The 22,606-nt window shown below is 39.5% G+C and overlaps 1 protein-coding gene across 3 annotated transcripts in view; it reads left to right on the forward strand.

Moving 5' to 3' along the window:
• Positions 1-1,095: 1,095 nt before the first annotated feature.
• Positions 1,096-22,606, forward strand: part of atp11a (ATPase phospholipid transporting 11A) — a 53,499-nt gene continuing 31,988 nt past the window's right edge. For all 3 annotated transcript variants that reach the window (XR_010092068.1, XM_063465830.1, XM_063465832.1), the window contains exon 1: positions 1,096-1,472. Coding sequence is in view for 2 of the 3 variants with exons in the window: in XM_063465830.1 (XP_063321900.1) it covers positions 1,428-1,472 (45 nt within the window). In the remaining variant the exon portion in view is untranslated. The remainder of the gene's footprint in view (positions 1,473-22,606) is intronic.

A 22,606-nucleotide genomic window follows, 5' to 3' on the forward strand; every position in this document is an offset into this window, starting at 1 on the left:
ATTTGCCTTCAAAATAAAAGCATACATTTTCTTACCTATTTCGTTAAAAACTTGCACAACACTAACGAAGGCTCAATAAATAATGTACACATCAAAACTAGAAGCACTGTTCCGCAAAAAAATAACAAGACGATAATACATACGACGTCAAGAAAGACGAGGAAGACAAGATAACCAGATAAATGAATATGTAAGGGGAACTTGTAATATAAAAAAGAACCTTTTGACTGGTAAGTAAGGCCAAAGGTGCAACATGTATGCCGGATGTTTAATTATCTACCAGTCCCATTAATAAATAAATAATGAATGGCAAAAATACCAAAATAGCTAAAAGCCTATTTATGACATATCATTAATAAAGTTGTTACAGTTTAAACCAAAATCCATCACGTAGGTTTTATTTTGAAGGTTCAAACAAGAAACCGTGGTTATTATTTCTATTTTTACGGCCGTCTTTTAACAGAACCCGCCGAAAAGCGTCTCCAGGAAACAGGGCGCGGACAAGTGGATGAAAATATTTCCCTCCTGAAACGTGGTGCCATGAATTATTTTGTTCTGACCCCGCTGACCTGCCTGTTACAAACCGGTGCGTCACGACAGCAGTAATAACTTGTAATAATGAGTCTAAAATATTATAAAAATCTCTTCTCATTTTAAACCGAGCTTGAAAAAGTGGATGAGATTTGAGATGCAAAAGGAATAGAAATTTTACCTTTCAAATTCCTTATTTGTTGTATCACAAAACTTTAGTTAACCTAAGTAATAAACAAACAAATAAATAAATAAATGAGATGAGTATTATGCTGAAAGTTATGTGTATTTTCTGACATTTTATGTAATGATTTCAGCACCATATCTATGGATAGCACCAGTCTGTTTTATTTTATTTTATTTTATTTAAAAAAAAATTCCTAAATATTCCGCAGTTAACTGAGACACCCAATCAATAATTACTCTTCACAAACACTAGAGCGCGCATGCGTTCACCCCCGGTGCCAGAGCCACCACCTGGCTCCGCGTGACGTAGATGAAAGAAAATCTCCTTTGGCCGCGGCGCGAGACAAGAAGATTATTAGTACACGCGCAGAGGGGGGAGAGAGAGAGGGAGCGTCAGAGAGCTGGATATTAGTTTGGCTTCTAGTCTTTTAGGAGGAGCAGCTCGCTGCCCGTGTGAACTGTCTTCAAACTGTAGGAGAAGACGCACAGACAGACACTCCCCCTGTTTAAAGCCCGTTGCGGGGTCCGTAGGTGAGTTTGGAAGCGAGTCCTTTTTTTTCCAATTCAGGAAGAAGAAGACGGGGGAGAAGAGAAAGTCATGGACAGAGGAGTAGAATTAAAAAGAAGCTAGCGCCCGCAGTAAAAAATAACCTTTGGAGGAGAAAAAGACAGAGAGCAGAAGAAGTGTCCGGAGAGGGAAGAGGAACAGAATGGGGATGGATTTCAGCACTCTGCGTACTCTTATCAGCCGATATGTAAGTTTGTTTTTCCTTTTTTCTTTTTTTCTTTTTTTTAAATTAAATACACTTATGTTCACATTAACATATGCGACTAGTTGCCTACAAACCAAAGCTATTTCCATTTTAAATCAAACCTGTGAACTTTTTTTGTTATCACCGTTGGTTTAAAATTCCGACGAAGCGGCTCTCAGAGGATTAGGTTTCAATAAAGGAGTGGAAAGCAACTCACTGAGGAGTGGTTGGGAAACTTCCCGACACTTAAAAAATCGTGTGACTAATTAACCTTTATCAACTTATGTATTTTTAACTTTTTTCCCATGTCCCTTTATTTCACCTTCAACAATGACATTTCGGCAGTTTTAAGGTACTTTTTTAAAGTTCATTGCTCCACAAATGACACTAGATCCCCACTACTCTGATCTTTCCCCACTTAATTCTGAAAGAGTGAAAGCACATGTAAACTGCATCTTTCACTGATATTCTTTAAATATATATCAACTATTTATGTTGAAGCATGTGTTAAATAATAAGCTCTTCACATATCTGTTAGTGCTGAAAAACATTGTAAATATATATATATATAATGTCGAAATGAGAGAGAGATATTATTTGGTATGTACAAAATTGTTCCAAGTACTCTTGCAGATACTGTTCAGACATCTTTAAACAACAAACGCGGTGTGATTTGAATGAGTGAAAGATTGAGTCACCTCACAGTATCGGTAAGTGGTGGGTGACTACCTATCTGCTCATGACAGAACATGCCAAAAAATGCAGACAGGCAGCTATTATCATTCATGTCATCGTTGCCACTCAGTCTCATTTATTATGCTACCTCCCAGTAGAACAAAATGGAACATGAATTATGTAATCCACTTGTTTTCTCCCTGCTAGTCAAATCGATGGGCAGCATCTATATGGGTTACATTAGGCTCGGCAGTAATGTGCTTGACAATAATCCAGACAGTGCGAGCCCTGCTCACATGAGAGCCAGTGAGGTTTATACCCCAGCTCCGTGCTCAGCTGAAGCTTAGGCACTGCTTCCCAACTGTTGCAACTAGCTGATTAAATACAATTCCCTGCTGTGTGGAGGGTGAAATGGAGCCATGTAGCTAGAAGCATGAAGAGAAAAGCCGGTGACTGGTGTAGGATGTGGGATGCTGATGAGGTCTGCTGCTGTAATTGGTCTGGATAAATGCTTTAGGTAAATGGGTTAGGGCTAAATTGATTGCATTGCTGCTGTGGTGGAAAGAGGCTGCTGAATACTTAAGATCAGGGTCGGGAACATCCATCTGTTTGTCAGATGAAGGATTCTCCCTGTGACCAAATCTGTAAAGTGAAGCTAAATGTAAATTCAGGCTTTATACTATTTCTGCTATGATGTGAAGAGCCTGTGGTACGAACAGGCTGCTAAAAACATACTAATAACAAATGTTTGTAGAGTATTTAAATATGATAATTGGTTTAATTTTCAGGTGTTTATAATGACATGTAAACATAGTAATAATATGCCTAGTATCTTAGTCGTGTTCTCATCTTCTGAGTTTTCTAATTATTTCATGTATAGACTCGTTTGTGGCTGTAATTCAGAAACCAGTCTCCTTTGAGTCTTTGGGCTTTGGGCACGTTGAGATTTGTTTCACAAATAGACGTAACAACTGTGACAGATTTTACAGTCTGATAAAGGATCCCTGTGATTTCACAATAGCTCAACAATAAACTGAACTGAACTATGAGAGAATTTTCATCATTAAATGTTAGTGTGTGTTTCTATTAACATGCCGACACGTGCAGTAAACATTTAAAAAGCAGCCAAAGATCAGAATTGAGGTTGTGTGAATTTGTTAATTATGATGCTTCACACAGAAACATTAAAAGGCCCGCTGTGCATGTACTGAAATTTTAGTTATTCACTCTATAAATAAATCAATGTTTTTGTGCAAACAGAGTGCAACTGACAGTATTGGGTTACCTACAGTGCATCTTTGTTCTAAAAAAAAAAGTAAATATTGTGTCAAGGCTCATTGTTTCTTTAAATGAGGTGGTGTGAAGAATGTTTAGAGTGGACGCATGATGAAAAATATATCTGTACTGTGGATAATCTACCGCCTTGTGTTTAAAAAGCTGTGGCATCGGTCTTCTGTGATGTCAGTAGAAGCCACAGTAAATTCTATTATTGCGATTGTGCCAAAACTTTCTGTGTTATGCTACAGGCTTGCAGAGGGAAAGTACAAATGAAATAAACAGGTTTAACTGTGGCTGCTTTGTACCTGTTTGTTACCTTTTGCTCTGCAACAGGGTGTGGATCGTGGTGGTGAAAATCAGTCTCTTCAGTCGCTGCTGCCTCAAATTAGGTAAAAGCTAAATGATGTTATATAAGCCTACAGTATAGCTCTCTTTAAAAGTGTAACATGCAGAGTTGTTCATGTAGTGGCTGCCTGTCCTGTCTAGACCAGTTTAAAATCAAATGTGATGCTGGTAGCACCAAGAGCTCTGAGATACAGTGTAGTTATTCCAAAACAGGTGGCTCACCCTGTTTTGTTCTTTTCCCGAGTTAATTTTAGTCACTGAAATTCTTAGAAGTACTGTTTTATATATTTTCTAACCTGTCTTCAGTGCTCCTCCTCAAGTCTTTTTTTAGGAGATATCAGGAGAAGTACTGTTTAATTGGATTATATAACAGAATTATAAAAGAGTTAGGAAAAAGCACAACGCTATGGTCAGCTTTCTGTCTCAGGAGTGGCACAAAATACAAAGTTAAGTTTTCGTCAGAATTAAATACTTAGATCCAGTGACTTTGTGTCTATCAACGCAAATCACCCATAATGCTGTATAATGGGTGTAACGTCCCAACAACAGACACAGCTGCTGGTGCAAAGGGACAGAGAACGATATCAGCAGAGCAGCTGAACGTAAATGGTGTTAAGTTGTAATATTTGCCCTTTTTTCCCCCTTATAAATTTCTTCATAGCCCTACAGACTTGTAGAGACTGGACTTGTGTTATAAAGAGTCAATGACAAGATAACGGTTGCAACAGGAGGTTAATAACACACATTAGTAATACACTGGAGCATATGCTGAAAATGTAATGGACAGGAGTTGCACACCATCGCTTTACTTTCACTATCTGAAAATGATACCAAGCCAGCTGAAACTAGCTAATAACTGAACTGTAATGGTGGCAGAGAGTTCTCAGTCCGGCTCTGCTCCAACTGATTCATCCCACACAGCACGTTTGTATTGGTTTGACCTCTTGTGGACACAATACAAATATTGTATTTATTTAACACTGTGCAGGTGATTTTCTTTCTTTTTCTTAAGGAACAATGAAATGTTATTTTGACAGCCTATGTTTGTTTGCTTAGCAAACAGAGTTCAGTGCATCTTAGCAGAACTGGACTGTTACTGTTACTGTTACAATGAAAAACAGCAGAGTTGCAAATACCAGGACACTGAAATGTAGAACTGGAGCAGAAATGAGATCTCACTAGTTTCCTGACAGTTGCCCACTAGCCACTTTATTGGTTCTTCTGAAGGATAAATACCTTGCTATATTTTAAAATAATATTAGTAGGTATTCAAAGCATTAACCATCCTTTTGAAGGTATTTTCCTAAATAATCAAACCATATAAGACTAGAAAAAAGACAAACTAAGATTATTTTGGCTTACAGGCTGAGTAAAGTCAGACGTCATATCGGGTTGACATCTTTGGAACTTGCAGTTTGGGAAAAGGGTAAAAAATCTTTAAATGTGCTTTTCAGTGCTTTTAATAAAACCCATGCTTAGCCAAGTGATTTTCGTGTAAAAGCATTGGGCTTGTGCAAAACCATACACTCACACATAGACCAATGCACCAAAATCAATATACAGCATTTGTATTATTTAGGACTACAATTATCATTTGGTCAGTTATTTTTTGATTAAATAAGTAAGCTACTTTCAGCTGCCCTCTTGCCACAGGGGGTAACTCTGTGGGATTTGGCAGAGTTTTACACTGGATGTCCTTACTGACACAACCTCAAAGGAGAGATCGGTGACTCCGGCTGGAATCTAACCGGCGATCTTTTCCTTTCCAAGCAAATTATATCACCAGTTTTTATCATATCATATCATAATGTTAGAAAGTGGTTGTAAATCTTATTCAGAATAAATTTCATATTGCTACATTACACTACTACTAATACTACTTTGTAGACTGTAACTGTGAAAATCAAACAATATTGGACGAATCCAAAATGAAACAAACCGGAGATATCATGTTCGTGTATTAGGTGTGTTAAAGAACCCACCCAGCATTCCTGTCCAGCTACCTAATGTGGTTTCCTGGAAGTCCCGCTGGTCTCTTTTTGGCTTCCTGCCTTCACATACTAGATTAAAGGGTTACTGCTGTTCACTATACCTTCACCCACTTAATCCAGTTTGCAGCTATACTTTCAGATGTAAGCTTATCACTAAACACCTTACTACTTATATTCAGCCTAGTTTTATTTTCTAATTAGCTCACCGATCAGCAGGCTGTATGTGAAGTATGCTAACTGATCCATGCATATGAGGCCATAATAAATGTTCACGTCAGTAGTGGCTGATGATCATGTTGCTGTCTCTATAGTGTCATTCATGCACATTAGTAAGAAGCAGGTAGATGGGATAGTTGTAGCCAGTTGACGCAGAGGGCATCAGATCATATGAACTCCTTGGCTCCAAATGCTTGTCAATAATTCATTAGTAGACTGGCTGACAATGAAGACTGATGTTTGTGTAACTTGTTTAGGAGTCTGCTCACTGTGGGGCTCAGGGATGCCCCAGGTGGCTTGATGGGATTCCAGAGGGTCCCCATCTAACCACTGTGTTTTAATCACTGCAGGATATAATTTTACAACCGAGGTTTGGTGAAAACTGCAAAAAATGTCCTATGCTGGCTTTTCTAACTAATACCCTCACAAAAGAGTAGAGATGGAAGACTTCATTGTGTAAATAAAGTCTGACTTGGTTTAACCATAAGGAAGTGCCTAAAGGTTAAACTAAGTTAATCAAGCCTGAAGAAAGGGTTACAGTCGTGAGTCCTACCTAATAGTACAACAGTCCATTTTTACGTGCTTGGGTTCAAACAGCAGAATTCACACTTCAGGAGTGCCACTGCTCTTCAGATTACAGCACTTGTGAATGAAACGACTTGTAATTTCCTTCTACATTGCATAGGCATGCCATGGTATGCCAGAAAAAGGCAGTTTTTATGCTAAAGAAGAGCCAAGTTGTTGTGACGCTCAGTAGTGGCTTTTGAAGTTTACTCACGTGTAGCCTCCTCCTGCATCAGCGGGTTTCCTCTTAGTGACCCTCATGCTAACAATTAAACAGCTGCTCAGCCATAATGTCGCAATCCACAAGGTTCATCTGGGTTAACCTCTTTAGGTGAAGGATTCACAGGCTCTCACTAAGCCATCTGGCCTCAAGATTGTTTTGCTGCTTCACTAGTTGCTGCTTCTTTGTTTATCTGCATTAACTCCCAGGACTTACTAGAAAACCTAGGTGACAAGGAGTAATTTGGAATTAAAAGTACTTTCTTAATATGTGTAGATTGCACAAATATGTCAGATTCAGAAGGCAGGGAAAATTTCCAATTTTATTTTAATCGGTTGATCATGTAAAACTATTATATGAGTCACATTATGTTTTTCAGTATTGAGCAGATAAACCTTCTGCAGCCATGTTGTATCTTTACAACAACATTCTACATGTACTTTAACAACATCTTTCTTTTCTATTGGATATGGCAACATTTCTTAAATTCCTTCATTTAAAATGAAGGAATTTCAGCTAGTGGTCCGTCATCACCTGCTGCATATATCCATTGATATGTGACAAAGTGAAACAGAACATTACTTCTTTCCTTGTGCTATTTGGATACCTATTCGAAATCCGTAGCAGTTCAGTTCTGAATTAATTCAAAGGAGTAAATCATTTTTGTTGCATTAATGTTTCTACACCAGCTTGTTAACATTTTTTCTTTATGTGCTGACACTTTTGAAAAACATTTTGGCTCCTCACGATACTGTCTAAGCAATACCTGCAGTGGAGTGTTATAGCTCCATTAAGAGCCTGTATCAGTGTCGTCACAGTAACATTACCAGTATATTACAGCTCAATGAACAAGGAGACAGATGATAAATAGCCTTAGGTTAATGGTGCATAGAGACCTCTATCCAAAGAGAGAGACCGATAACAGATATGGAGGGCGAGAGATGTTGTTTGAACTTGGGTCATCATAATAACATTGCTCCAGGTTGCCAGTGAAAGTGCTGAGGGAGGCAGGTGTGCACCCTAATGTTCCCCCTGTCTGAGGGAATGATAGCCGGTCGACTCTCTCCTGGAACACCATTCCCCACGGCCCGCATGTCAGAGAGGAAGAGAAGTGAAGTGAGCCGCCACCCCTCTTTCCAAAAAGCTGACGGTGCACTATAAATATCACCCCACCCCACTTCCATTTAACCATAATGCCTTACCCCCTTTTCCCCCTTCTCCATTGCTTTGTTGGTTGGAGACATTAGCAGACAGTCATAAAAGGCTATTGATCATTTGGATTTTTGGCAGGTAGCACTTATGTGATGTCACAGGAAGTGAAGCAAACTTTTCTCTACTTCAAAAGTCTGGTTCCTTTTGTTGATGTTCTCCACTGGTCTAGGAATGAGCATCTATCTACAATGCAACATTTAATAAAAGTCGAACTGAAACAATGAAATCTTAAAACTGTTACTTTACTTTTTTGTAACCTGTCCTTTGGGGCTGTACCAGAATATTTGGTCGTTAAGCTTTAAATTGTTTGAAGGGGGCATGTATTTTTTCTAAAAAAAATTTTTTACCTCATTGTTGCCAACTTAGTGACTTTGTTGCAATATTTAGTGACCTTTCATTCACCTTTAGTAAGGGTTTATTATATATATATAAAAACACAAAAAAACCCCAAAGAAATCTGCAAATTTGTCCTTGCTCATCCTGTGCAGCTCTCTCTGTCTCCTTTGTTTTATTCATTAAAGTCACAAAGCAGCAAACTGCAGCTCTCTGACCAAATTCTTCCATATGGCTCTACAAGTGGAGCCAGCTTAAATCACTGCATGGAACAACAATTAGAATATTTGCTGCTGATCACTGCTAAAAATATCATTTTTTGACAGCCTAATTCTGCTTTGAAATGCACAAAGGGTATATCTCCAGCCTTCTACCACAGGTGCATGAAAACATTAATTGTGGTATGATCTTTGGACAGTGATTAGGTATACATTTGCTGATATCCCAGCTAGTGCAGTAATGTTGTATTGGTACAGAATTGTAAGTATAATGATCAATTGTTGAAGTCATCCTTGTTTGTATTCATCTTATCTTTCTTTTCATGAATAATAATAGTAATTATTGGTTGGTACCAGCCTCCTGCACTTTCAGGGAAAGTTAAAAGCTTTTCAAAGACGTCTGAAGCGAGCACTTGTAAAGCTATGTTTACAGTTCCTTGCAGCATTCTGTTGTGCAACAACTTATCAAAGACACCAAAGCCACCTCCTGAAGATGCATTTGTTGCTAGGCTACAAAATACAAACTAGCCAATATTACTATCTGGGAACCAGATGATACATACAAGTGAATCTCATGTTGGTGCTCAACATCAAGCTACAGCTACTGGTTTCTCAAGTGGTTTCCATAGTTGAGCAGCTGATGCACATTGAAACAACATGAATTATAACATTTTGAATGCACTTTAGCAGGAACCCATCAGTAGATGACTGTGATCTAACTGCTCAGACTGTCAGTCTGCCGGAAAACATTCAGCCCCAAGTGATATAATAGTTAGGACACACAAAGGACTGTGCAGATGTATTTTCCGTTTCCAGTGACGCCTTGATAATGCTTAATTATGAACTGTAATATATGTAGTGCTGCAAATGTCTTATATCTGACAGTGGAAAGGACTGGAAGAAGGATAGCACAGAATAACAATATAGATATAGCCCTGATTGCAGAATTACTGTGAATGAACCCAAATGATAAAGTAAATCACTGAAACACGCCACATGCAGCATTTTAACATGAATAAATAATCACCACATGAATATTTGAGTACAAATACCACAAGCAAAAGAGGGCACCTATAAATCTGCAACCCAACAATATTTCTCATATTGTGGATCAAGATCAGGTATTAAATCTAAATATGCTTGATTGATTTGCAAGAATGGATAAAGTGCTGTTGTTCGATCAAGATTTGGAATTATAGTTAAGCAAAAACCGAAGACAGAACATATATTTAATAATAATATACAGGGCCTGTTGCTGGGTTTGTAATATCTCCATAGTACTGTTATTTTCAGCTGAATAATACAGTAGGGCAAAAAAGTATTTAGTCAGCCACCGATTGTGCAAGTGCCCCCACCTAAAATGATGACAGAGACCAGTAATTTGCACCAGAGGTACACGTCAACTGTGAGAGACAGAATGTGAAAAAAAAATCCATGAATACACATGGTAGGATTTGTAAAGAATTTATTCGTAAATCACGGTGGCAAATAAGTAATTGGTCACCTCAAACATGGAAAATCCCTGGCTCCCACAGACCTGTAAGGTATTCTGTAAGACGCTTTTCTGTCGCCCACTCGTTACCTGTATGAATGGCACCTGTGCGAACTCATCATCTGTATAAAAGACACCTGTCCACAGCCTCAAACAGTCAAACTCCAAACTCCGCCATGGCCAAGACCAAAGAGCTCTCGAAGGACACCAGGAAAAGTATTGTAGACCTGCACCAGGCTGGGAAGAGTGAATCTACAATAGGCAAGCAGCTTGGTGTGAAAAAATCAACTGTGGGAGCAATCATCAGAAAATGGAAGACTTACAAGACCACTGATAATCTCCCACGATCTGGGGCTCCACGCAAGATCTCATCCCGTGGGGTCAAAATGATCATGAGAACGGTGAGCAAAGATCCCAGAACCACACGGGGGGACCTGGTGAATGACCTGCAGAGAGCTGGGACCAAAGTAACAAAGGTCACCATCAGTAACACACTGAAACGGCAGGGAATCAGATCCCGCAGTGCCAGACGTGTTCCGCTGCTGAAGCCAGTGCATGTCCAGGCCCGTCTGAAGTTTGCCAGAGAGCACATGGATGATACAGCAGAGGATTGGGAGAATGTCATGTGGTCAGATGAAACCAAAGTAGAACTTTTTGGTATAAACTCAACTCGTCGTGTTTGGAGGACGAAGAATGCTGAGTTGCATCCCAAGAACACCATACCTACTGTGAAGCATGGGGGTGGAAACATCATGCTATGGGGCTGTTTTTCTGCCAAGGGGACAGGACGACTGATCCGTGTTAAGGACAGAATGAATGGGGCCATGTATCGTGAGATTTTGAGCCAAAACCTCCTTCCATCAGTGAGAACTTTGAAGATGAAACGCGGCTGAGTCTTCCAACATGACAATGATCCAAAACACACCGCCCGGGCAACAAAGGAGTGGCTCCGTAAGAAGCATTTGAAAGTCCTGGAGTGGCCTAGCCAGTCTCCAGACCTCAACCCCATAGAAAATCTGTGGCGGGAGTTGAAAGTCCGTGTTGCTCGGCGTCAGCCCCAAAACATCACTGCTCTGGAGAAGATCTGCATGGAGGAATGGGCCAAAATACCAGCTACTGTGTGTGCAAACCTGGTAAAGACCTATAGTAAACGTTTGGCCTCTGTTATTGCCAACAAAGGTTATGTTACAAAGTATTGAGTTGTATTTTTGTTATTGACCAAATACTTATTTGCCACCCTGATTTACGAATAAATTCTTTACAAATCCTACCATGTGTATTCATGGATTTTTTTTTCCACATTCTGTCTCTCACAGTTGACGTGTACCTCTGGTGCAAATTACTGGCCTCTGTCATCATTTTAGGTGGGGGCACTTGCACAATCAGTGGCTGACTAAATACTTTTTTGCCCCACTGTATATATTTAAGGAGGAGTAACTCTTATAGTTCACACGATGTATGTACAACTCAACTACAGCAGCATGATAAAAATAGCAGAGGGTACGCTGGTGGTGGAGTAGATGTGCTCCTGAGAGGACTGGACTTGTTCCAGGATTTATGCATCAAACCAACATGATGTTCTTCCTACAGCAAAGGCGACGGTGCATTTTTTTTATATTTTAACTGCTTTATGTTCAGGAAGTCATTCACTTTGTTTCATGGCTGGTTGTTTTGACCCGCAGCTGAAGCATCATCCTTCAGTGAACAGCCAGTAGATAGGTGTTGAGAGCCACTTTATTCATATTATGTAATTGTGACTATGCATACAATATGAAAAACTACTACACTGGGGCTCTTATTATCTGAAACCCACAGAGAATTCATGCAGAAGAAGCAGTTTAGGAATGTATTTCCACCATGCTGCTTGGCTGCTGTCAGGTGATTGATGTTATGGGAGCCACATGATGTCATTAGCTTCTCTCCACCCACTGACCTACTATGCTGTGAATTTTTTATTTTTTTTGGGGGGGGGGGTTGAGAAGCTGGGAATTGTTGCTAAAAAGTTTTTAAAATGTGTCATCCTCTTTAATTGACCACAAAATTGACCCCACTGCTTTCAGTAGAACACAGAAAAGAGGATTTTAGAGGATGGTGGATGACAGACAAAATGATGATTCAGACATTAAGATGCAGTAATAGAGTCAGTGGGTGCAGAGGATGAGAAACAGGAAGACGTAATCTCATGGTTGTCAAGGAGATGAAGAACAAACTGACCATATAGTAATTTTCTCCTTTATTCGGGTGCAGCTCACTCTCATCGAGTGTGTGTGTGTATGAATTTGCCTTCTTAGGTGACATAGAAGGGCAGCAGGATTCATGGGGGTGCATGAGAGTGTAGCACCACGAGTAGCACAGAGCAATGAAGCTCAACTGAACTGAACAAAAGTGAAAGGAAATGTACCACATCAACACAAAGCATAGAACAAATACACAATAACCCTAAAGAGCAGAACAGCCATCTCCAAGGATTACCGAGACATCAGATGATGTCCAGCAAAAGTTTGAAGAGTCTCAAGTTTTTGTGTCGCCCTGTTTTCGTTCACCGAACTGGAGCGAGCCACTCTTCTCTCAAAATGTAATTGAATGTAACAGACTATTAGATATCTGGACCTAAGAGAGCACCTCAGTGATTTCACACTGCACTGTCAGAATCACAACAGCTAGTTTAAAAATAAAATGTCTGAAGCGCTGGAGCAGAGGATGCTGTGTTTTCAGTTCCACTCATTCTTCTTACTTGTTTAACCAGGAAGACAAAAGAGTGGAAGACAGGTGGCATTATTGTGGTAATTTAAAGGATTTTACCGTAGAGCAACAAAAGGCTTTATGCAACTTTTTTGCACAAATTGTGGTAATACTCCACAGCACATGCTCCACATGTTGCTGAAGGAAATTAGTGGGTTTCCACTTAAATGCGTAAGAATACTTATCAGGACATAACTTTGAACGATGTCCACTCAAACAGAAAAATTTATATTGTTAAAAGAGAACATGATTTCTGCATGATTTTAATTCAAAATCTTTAAATGTAAATACAGTAAAAACAGAAGACACAGCATTCATTCAGAAAACCAGTTTGACGATCTGTTAGGAAATACTGATACTTGTTTAACAGCTTTTCAAACGTTTCATTAAACTTGAATGGAAACAAAAAGAGAGAGGCCTGAAGCAGGTTTTGACTCCAGTTTTTTGTCAGTTGAACATCATGTGATCGATTTAAATTCCACTGAGCCTGGATCAGTTCAAACAACTGGAAAAATGTACCAGTTAGAAATAAGTTCAACAGGGACACATACACACACTTACTCCTCATAGCACAACCTAAACTACAGCTTAGCTACAGTTTCTGTTTGCCAGAGAATGAGTGGAATTTGAAGGCCAATAAGACTGAAGAGGATGATTCATGCTAGACTTTATTTCCCTGAATATGCTCCACTGTGGCACAGTTTTATTAAGACAGCAGTAACCCAGGGAGCTGATGACACGCTGTATGGGAAGCTCTCCTGAACCCAGATTTTGGAAAGTTTACAAAAATGCTGAAATATTTGAACAATGTTTTTTAAGTTGGGTTGAGTCACACAGTCAGCTTATTTAGCTTATGTTGCTGGGGAAGTAATGACGTGTTTAAAGATGTTGTAAGATAAGACACTTTGTCTTTGTATAGACGGTGAAAACTGGAAATGATTTGTTTTGTTTTTTCTCAGTGATAATTCTGCAATTTTGAGGGTTTTTTTTAGTCGATAATATTAGTTTGTTTTTCCTTCTTTTTATTTGGAGCAATTAAACACTTAGTTCATAAAAGTGCCTTGGGCTGAGACCATAGTGGAAATTTTCACAGTTGTGCGATATTAATTAAGTTTAGAATAATGATCACTTGGAGCACTTATAATGGGATGTGAAGGTGCATTGGTAGACAGAGATTTCATATACTCCCTGTGTGTGTGCACGTGTGTGAGGATGATTGCTGCTAACACAAACAGTATAATAAACACCATTAGGAAGAGGTGCCCCTAGGACAAACATTAGAGAAGGCTCCCATTAACGAGAAGGAAAGAACGAGGAGAATGAAAAGTTGAGAAATAAACACGTTGGAAGAAGAGATATAAAAGGATTTTGGTAGTTTTCTCTGATGTCCTCAGAGATTTGTAGAAAGTCTGATGTTACTGCAGGAAGTGAAACTGAGAGAGGTAAAATACGTGTACACCAATAGTGCTGTCAATTTTCTGCAATTTCTTTGTAGTTGGACGATTCACTCAGGATAATATAACACCTGTTTAAAAAAAAGCATGCACTGGATGACACTTTTTTGTATATTTTGTTCAACAGAACTGCAGTCAGTCCTGGTGCTAAGTTAAGCTCATCTTCTAGATGTGGTTTCAATCATCTGATCTAACTCTTAGAGGAGAGAAAATGTTCATGATTTTCCCAGAAATGTGGATGTATGGAGTACCTTTCTCCAGCTCATGTGTTTACTCAGGCTGGACTGCTGAGCCGTTATTCTGCTTACTGCAAAAAGTATTCTGCATGTATTAACAACATGCCAATGACGATACCCAGTGACACAAACATTTGTCAATGTATGCACTGCCAATTGTGTTTTTGAAGCTGTTGATTTCCATGCAGATATTTAAAGTGTATTATGTTAATTTATGAATTGTATTCTATGTTTTTATTTTGTCTCTATTCAAATAGCTTTTGCAAAATGATTTTTTTTTTCTAAGATTTATGTTGGGCCTTGGTGCAGTCCCTCAGTTCACCATCTATCTGAAACAAGCCATTTTAGCTCCGTCCTTCCTCCATTTAGGTACACTTGACTTTGAGTTAGTAGCCGCCCACAAACAGAAGGTTTGATTGGAGGGTGAGTGTATGTGACCGTAGTAGCGATATCCGCTCTCTGTGACATCATACTCGGAAAAAGTGCTAGGAGCATTTTGAAAAGCTTGAGGTCTCGCATTTTTGTTTAGTATGAGCATTCGTCATTGTAAGAGTGTACATTCATCCATTTTCTTACCTGCTTATCCAATTCAGGGTGGGCTGGAGTCTATCCCAACTGTCACTGGGTGAGGGGAGAAGTAAATCCTGGAAAGGTCGCTACTCACAAGTTCATTACAGAACACATGGAGACAGATGACAAACTCTCACATTCTCACATCTGCCACTTATTTAAATACAAAGGTGTTTGTCTTTTTAGCTGGAGTGCTCAGAGAGAACACATGCCAGCATAGTGAAACCCAGGAGCAACAGTTCCTCACCGCTACGGCGCCCGTGCTGCCTGTGTGTGTAGGGCATAATATGTCCCCTTTAAAAGTCTGTTTTGACAAGATGTTTAGGCTTGATTGAGATATCCTTAAACCTCCTGCTAGCTTTAGTGCACCTCTTATTATAGCTCACCCTTTTGCTCAGCGCTATCACTGCAAAAGCTGAGCAGCGCTACCAAGTCATAAGCACCCACTTCCTTTGAGTGAAAGTGCTGCAGTTATTTAAAGCCAACTGAATGTCCACAGATCAATGCAGGCACTTAGTGTGACCTGGGTACTCAACACAAACACAGACATGTTTAACTTGAGAGGAAGGAGATGGCAGATGTTGTGGTATAAATGCTTTTTCTTTTTGGTTTTAATAGTTCTCGCTGGATATATGCATTCACTGTTGTTGGTTGGATTCAGTGATATTTTGTGTTTCTGTTCTTGAACCTGTTGTGCCAAAAAAGGTTTCTGTATCCAGATTTGTTAACTGGTTGTTGTTGATATTCATAGACTGCTTATCTATACAGTGATTTACACTGCATTCTTGTGTGAATAATATTGTATATTAGGATATTAGGCTTTATCAACCTCCTTTTAACCATTATAACATGTATTTATTCCCATGTCCTTTGATTTACAGCATTGGGTCAAGTCATGGGAGGGTCATGTGACACCTAGCAGTGCTCTCCTCCAGTCCCTTCCTTTCACACCTACACAGCAGACAATGAAGCAAGCTTGAGCACTGTGTACGTTTACTCCCTTGCTATCCAAAGAATGACTGTGCTTATCCACAGGAAATCCACAACAATGGCCTTCTATCCAGCTCTTAGGAGCAGCACAGTGGTTGGTCTATTAGCTCGTCTGCCTCCTGCCTTGTATCTCTCCCGCGTTATCCTCCATCCACTTCACTGAGGGTAATAACTGCCCAACAGCAGCAGCTATATATGTTGCCCCAGAGATTTCCCAAGTCTAACACCAGGGGAAAGAAGGAATATTTGTAATTCTGGGTCATCAGAGGGGGAGAAAACAGAGACTGGAAGACAAGCGTACATTGTGGTAAAGCAGGTATATTATCTCAGTCCCCTACCGAGATGTGCTCTGTGAAAACCAGGCTAATGAATTTCTCTGTTTAGCTGCCAGAAGCTGGCTGAGGTTACCAGTTCTTCTCTTCTCCTCCTCTGCTGCTTTATCTTCTCCTTTTCCCACAGTCCTTCAACAGTTTATCAAGGAGAGGAAATGGTGATGGAGCAGGAAAGGTCGGCTACGTGGCAGTGGTTTGTGTGGCTGTAGAAAGAGAACATCTTCTATAGAATAATTTATTTGTTAATGTAATACATGAATTTAGATTTAATTAAGTTTGTTCAAGCTCATTTATGTGGATAAAATGATTATATAACACTTTTCACAAACCAAGTTACTCAGCTGTTTAAGCATTAACACCACCAAACAAACCATCACATAGCCACTTTCTCACACCCACCCACACACCCACACACACACACACAGCTGGTGAGTGGTCTTCTGACCTACATAAAGAATGGAGACAGGTGAATCTCCATTTCAGCTCATTTTATCTCAGTGATGGATGAGCTCATGAGAGTTTTCAGCCCTGCTGTTTACGCTCACATACCTCCCCTTAGGATTAATTTCATAACATGAAACATAACATGTATTTCATTGAGATTTTATTAAGCTGTAATTGATTTATAGTTCAATTTTAATCCTAGCTCAACCAATTATGTGTTATGTCTTAAGTCTTTTTATAAAAACAAGCTGTGGACTAAACGTGCACAAGACACTAAGACTTCTTTTTATATTATGCGTATTCATTAAAATCAGAAAACATTTAATTTTAGTGGATTTATAGGAGGTTTCAGTGAATATTGTCACCAGGAATCCAGTATAATTATGTTTTCCACTTAAATAGTAATAACTTCTTTTAGTTCAAGTATTTTCGTGGAGTGCTGTACTAAATCTAACTGAACCTCAGTCTTTTAAAAGTCATGCATTAAAGCCACACAGTATACTATACTGTTGTTCATCACTGCAGTAATACAAAATGTTAGATTTCATTACGTATCCAGACAATCAGTGAATGAATCAGACTGGATTTTGTACTGCAGAAATATGCATTGTGGCTCTTTATAAGCATTGCTTAATAATTTTGTATTGTGTTGATAAATAGTGCATGTCTTTGACAATTGGCACTGTCTGTCACTTTGAGTGATGCGTTCAGTCAGTAATAGGCAAGAAGTGTCGAGTGAAGCCCTGGATGCTCAGTTTATTAATACTTTGTGGAGTTGCTGACTGAGACAGTTTACTGACATTTTATTGCATGAATTTTGATGCGTAACCTGTAGATGCTGATAATAAATTTTGACTAAATAAGCATGCTGAAAGCGTTGGGATGAGAAGTAGTCCTTAGAACTGGTAACAAGAGCAGTTGTTGTTGTTGTCGTTGCAGTTAAACTATTAGTTGTAGCTTATGTAGCAGATTTAGAAACTGGGGCTACAACAAAATGATTATCTTCTGATTATTTATTCGGTCCATACAAGATCAGAAGAATGATTTTTAGGCAAACATTACTTGCCAACTTTTTTCTGGCAATTAAAAACTTTGTATGTAGCTGTGTTAACAATTATGCAGCAAATGTGACAACTATAGTTACTGCGTTTGCGTTAAAAATAGCAAGTAAGTAAGAAAAGCACTTAATATTTCCATTTTAGTGCAAAGGAGTTCATGCTGACCTGAAGAATACTGGAAACTGGAGCTCTTTGTCGCTACATCGTTCCTGTGTTTCCCTCCTTTTTGCTCCTGGTTTAACTCAGTTCTACAGATGCAAGAGTTTTTAAGGACATGCAGGTGCAGAGTTACGTTAAAAACAGTTCTCTCTCTCTCACACACACACACACACACAAAGGTTGAATAACTGCTGAATCATAAATTCCACTGACTCTGATTAATACAAGTAGTGCTCTCATGTGATCAGGCCATTGTGTGTGTGCGTGTGGTTGCGTGTGTGTGCATGTAGAAGGTTACAAAACACTGACGAGAGCAGTCAGATCACTAAATCCCCCGGAGACACACAGAGACACAGAGACACAGTTAGTTTGTGGGTAACTGATTATTTTTCTGTTGTCCGATCTCTATGATGCCATAGTGGCTTGGTATTTTACCTACACTCTCTCTCTCTCTCTCTCTCTCTCTCTCTCTCTCTCTCACACACACACACACACACACACACACACACACACACACACACACACACACACACACACACACACACAGTAGTGTTTTTCAGAATTAAAGTGTCCCCATTATGCAGTTTTGCAAAGCTACAATGTTCCAGGTCTCTGGCAAAATTAATTCTTCTCTCACACCATAAAGCACTGCTGCTACAATGTTGACCTTTACTTTGTGAGTTCCCCTTCCCACCATGGCAGGGGGAACGCTCTGGCCTGCCATATACAGGCCAGAGCGATGTGTAATGCTGATGGACAAAATGAAATTGTGGAGACTGGGTGCAGATTGTGCTATAGATCAATTAATCAATTTTGTCACTGAGATGGAGCCACTTATACATTCCCTTTAACTTTTAAGAGCTCATTCTTAGAGCCTTTTTCTGGTCTCAAGCATGGGAAAGAAATTTAGTGGTGGGTTACTTGATGGCAAGATCAGCTCTATCACACACTCTTCATTAACAGAAAGTCCAAGCTGCTTTGTCATGTTTAAATGCATAAATTCCTATTATGGAAACAGCCAGCATTTTATTTCGAGTTTGTGTTAGAAAAAGGATGAAGTAGTGTAATCTTAACTACAGGCTTCTGGATCACTTTTCCCAGACACTCAGCTCCAAACGCATGACTGCTAACTTCTTTCTGGGGTGAACACAGCGTTCAATCACAGCGTTGATTGAAGGCATTTAAGGCTGGATGATGAGGATTTATCATTATATCATTTGGCCTGGCCAGGGTGGCCTGGGTGAGGCTAGACAACATTGTGACAGATGGGGCACACAGCTGGTCTTTAATCTGTAACTCAGGTAACACACATGCCAAGATGATTGCACACACATATCTGTACCCTTATCAGAACATCACAAACACATAAAGATTAAACTACAGACAGCCGGGGTGAGTGAACTTCCATATCGTCTGTGTGGTGTTTTATTTTATTTTTATTTTTCTGGACGTGCAACAGTCAATTGTTTTATTACCCTCCCCACGTAATTCTGAAACACATGATAGTACATGCTCACTGCTATTTCTAGCTTGCTCTTTTGCCTTTTCCTATCAAGTCCATTGAGAGAAGCCACGCAGAGATGGTGTGAAAAATCTTCTTGTGTAGAAAATGGGAAAACATTCATGGGCTCAGAGTTAGTATGAAAATCTCCCCGCTTCTGCACGTTATCAGTTATTTACCTTTCTACTCATCTGACTCGAGTGTATGAGTCATTGCTAATGCACACACACACTTTGCATTTATCGGCTAGTGATTTAGACAAGAAAGCTTGGTTTGCTTTATCTCTGTAGCACAGTGGCAGCTGAGCGATAATAAACACTCATGAGACACGTGAGAAATGTGTTTCCACATGCAAACATGATGTATAACACAGAACGTAGATCGGCTTTACGGCAGAAAGCTGTTGACTCATTTTTAGCGCTGCCTGTTGCAGTGGGAGATAAAACAATGTCGGGCTGGTCATCGGTGGAAACCAGCCTTTAAATCTGCAGACGAACAATAGTTTGTGTGTTTTGTGGTGATTTCCTCTTTTGCTGCTCAGTGTCATGTAAATGTTATCTTTACCTGCCAGGCATCATACAGCACTGACTGAGTGCAGTGTGGAGGTTGGTTTCTGGATTGTGCAGTTAGTATAGTGAGTGAGTATGTGTTAATTTGACTACATTCAGCCTGGTCATTATAAATTATTTCTTTTAAGTTGATTTTATTTATATAAACCAAAATCACAAACTACGTTACACACCTTCTAGCCCTCTAACCTTACAACAATGATTCAGATTAGGAAAATGAGTAAGAGAAGAGAGAAGTGGCTCCACTCCCTCATTTCTTGCGCAGCTCTTAATAAGCTCCAGGCTTTCTGGAACAGATATGTAGAGTGGATGTGCTCATTTTTGTCATGTGATCAAATGAGAAACACTCAGTCATGAGTTCAGTAGTGTGGAGATGGGTGGAAGTTTAACCAACTCACACACACCAGAGTAACTGGTGTCTACTTAATCTAATGTAGTTGAAACCAGATGAGGTTGTAGACATTTAGTGGTTTTCCTACTGTAACAACCTTTGTGTCAGTCATTAAAGAGACCAAATTATGACCTTGTTCACCTAAGGGTGCATTCGTCATAGATTTAATAAAGATTATAAGATAATTTTAACTATCAGTTGAGTTACAAGTGACACTGTTGATGTGCGCTCTATTGGTGTCAATCTTAAAATCACGTCTCGGTGCTGCTGTGATTATGGATTTTAATAGATCTTTCTGTATTTACCAGCTGTCATTTCCGTAGCTGGGCACATACCAAAAGATCCCAATAATGAAACAATCCACGTAATGAAAATCCTCTCGACAGGTACTCCAATGTCTCGTTGGAGAGCAAACACATAGGTATGCTTTATCTAATCAAAATAACATCTCTTTTGTTAGTATTGATGGAAGGAACCATATCAACTGTCTCTCTTCTCTGGGTCCTGCCTGTCGAGCATCGCCTCTCGTTCTCTTTCACACATGAATTTGTTGCTCCTCTGTGTCTTGGTTGGTGGGGTCGGGGGTGGGGTGTGTGTATGTTGCAGGAAGTGTCTTGTGTGTGAGTGGGTGGGTCAATGTTTTCCTGTTTACAATATGGCCCTGTGTTACTTGTCACAGTGGGGCTTCAGTTTCTGGCTCTCAAATGCTGCGTTCAGTTCTCAGGGCATTTTAAAAGTGTGTGATTTATTAAAACTCTGACGTATTCACACATTTAAATGAGATCTAAGTCAGGATAATGTAAATAATGTGATGCACTGGATGACCTTTTAGTCTCCTTTTTTCACTTTATGTTTATCTTTTAGCATTTTAAATCTAACAGAAATACAGATACGCAGGTACAGCTGATTATAGGTATTATATGTTATCACTTTGTTTGTGATTATATTATGGTAATGTGGGTGCTCGTAATCAGTGCCTGGAAACAATCCTGTTTTTAATCAAGTATTTTTTTCACCCTTTTCTGCCTATATTTTGAGTTTTCAGTCTACTAATAAAACTAATAGTGACAGCCGTGACGCTGTCACTTAAAAAGCTATAATACATAAAAATAACATTCGCAGAGTTAATTTCACTTCCTAAGACTCTCAGAGACTTGTGCCGCTGATCTTTGCACCTGTGTGTACATTCAGGCGCTTAATCTAAATGTGAAATTCCTAAAATAAGCCCGGTGCCTGTTACGTTAATGTTGACACTGGGTGGGCTTACCTCATCATTCTTGTATTATACAGACACACAGACACAGACACACAATGACAACACAAGTTAGGCTTGTCTAAATATATCTTGTGTCTGCACAGGTAACGTTATATGCCATTGTTCATGTATGGCTTCTCAGTTGTCTTTTGATGTTGCAGGGATGTGTTAGTCCTCGTATGTGAGCCTGTCGCTTTCCACTAACATTCAGGAAAGTGAATATGGGTGCTGAGTGAGACAGACATGAACAAAGCCTCTGAGCTCTCTCCATCTTTCTCTCCTGACCACAAATGTTTCCCTTCCAACTATAAATACGCCCCTGAAACCTCCCACGTCCTGAAACGTGAACCGCTGCTAATAGTGATTATCAAGGTCCAGAATAGCCCGAAGTTTCCAGTTACATTCAAAGTCGAAAAGCCCGAGCTAATACGGCAGAGCTTTATTTTATAAGCCCTGCTTTTATTTTGTAAAGATGCTATGTTATTTGATTAAACGCAGACAGCCTTTGATGTAAAAAGCTCAAATCCGGATGAAAGCTAAACATAATCGATAGGAGAGAGAATGTGGACTTAGAGGCCGACCGGATTGTGGTGAGAGACGGAGAGGAAAGAGGTGAGAAAACCAATAAAGTTGCATTACTGGCAAAATGGACAGTGAGAGAGAAGGCCCACTGATTCTTGTGGAGTGCCATCTGGTTAGACTAAAGAAAAACAACAACACTGATCAATACAGATTTCTGAAATGATCATAACATCCAAACAAATTCATTGTTCTGCACAACTTTTTGCTCAGCTTTTAAACAATAGTCATGCAGCATTACTGCACTGGTAGTAATAGTGTATAGTTAGTATAGTTGTGCAGTTGCTGATCTGTATCACAGATAAGACGGCTG

The sequence above is a fragment of the Pelmatolapia mariae genome, linkage group LG23 (genome assembly GCF_036321145.2).
Source record: "Pelmatolapia mariae isolate MD_Pm_ZW linkage group LG23, Pm_UMD_F_2, whole genome shotgun sequence".
In the NCBI taxonomy this organism is placed as follows: Eukaryota; Metazoa; Chordata; class Actinopteri; order Cichliformes; family Cichlidae; genus Pelmatolapia; species Pelmatolapia mariae.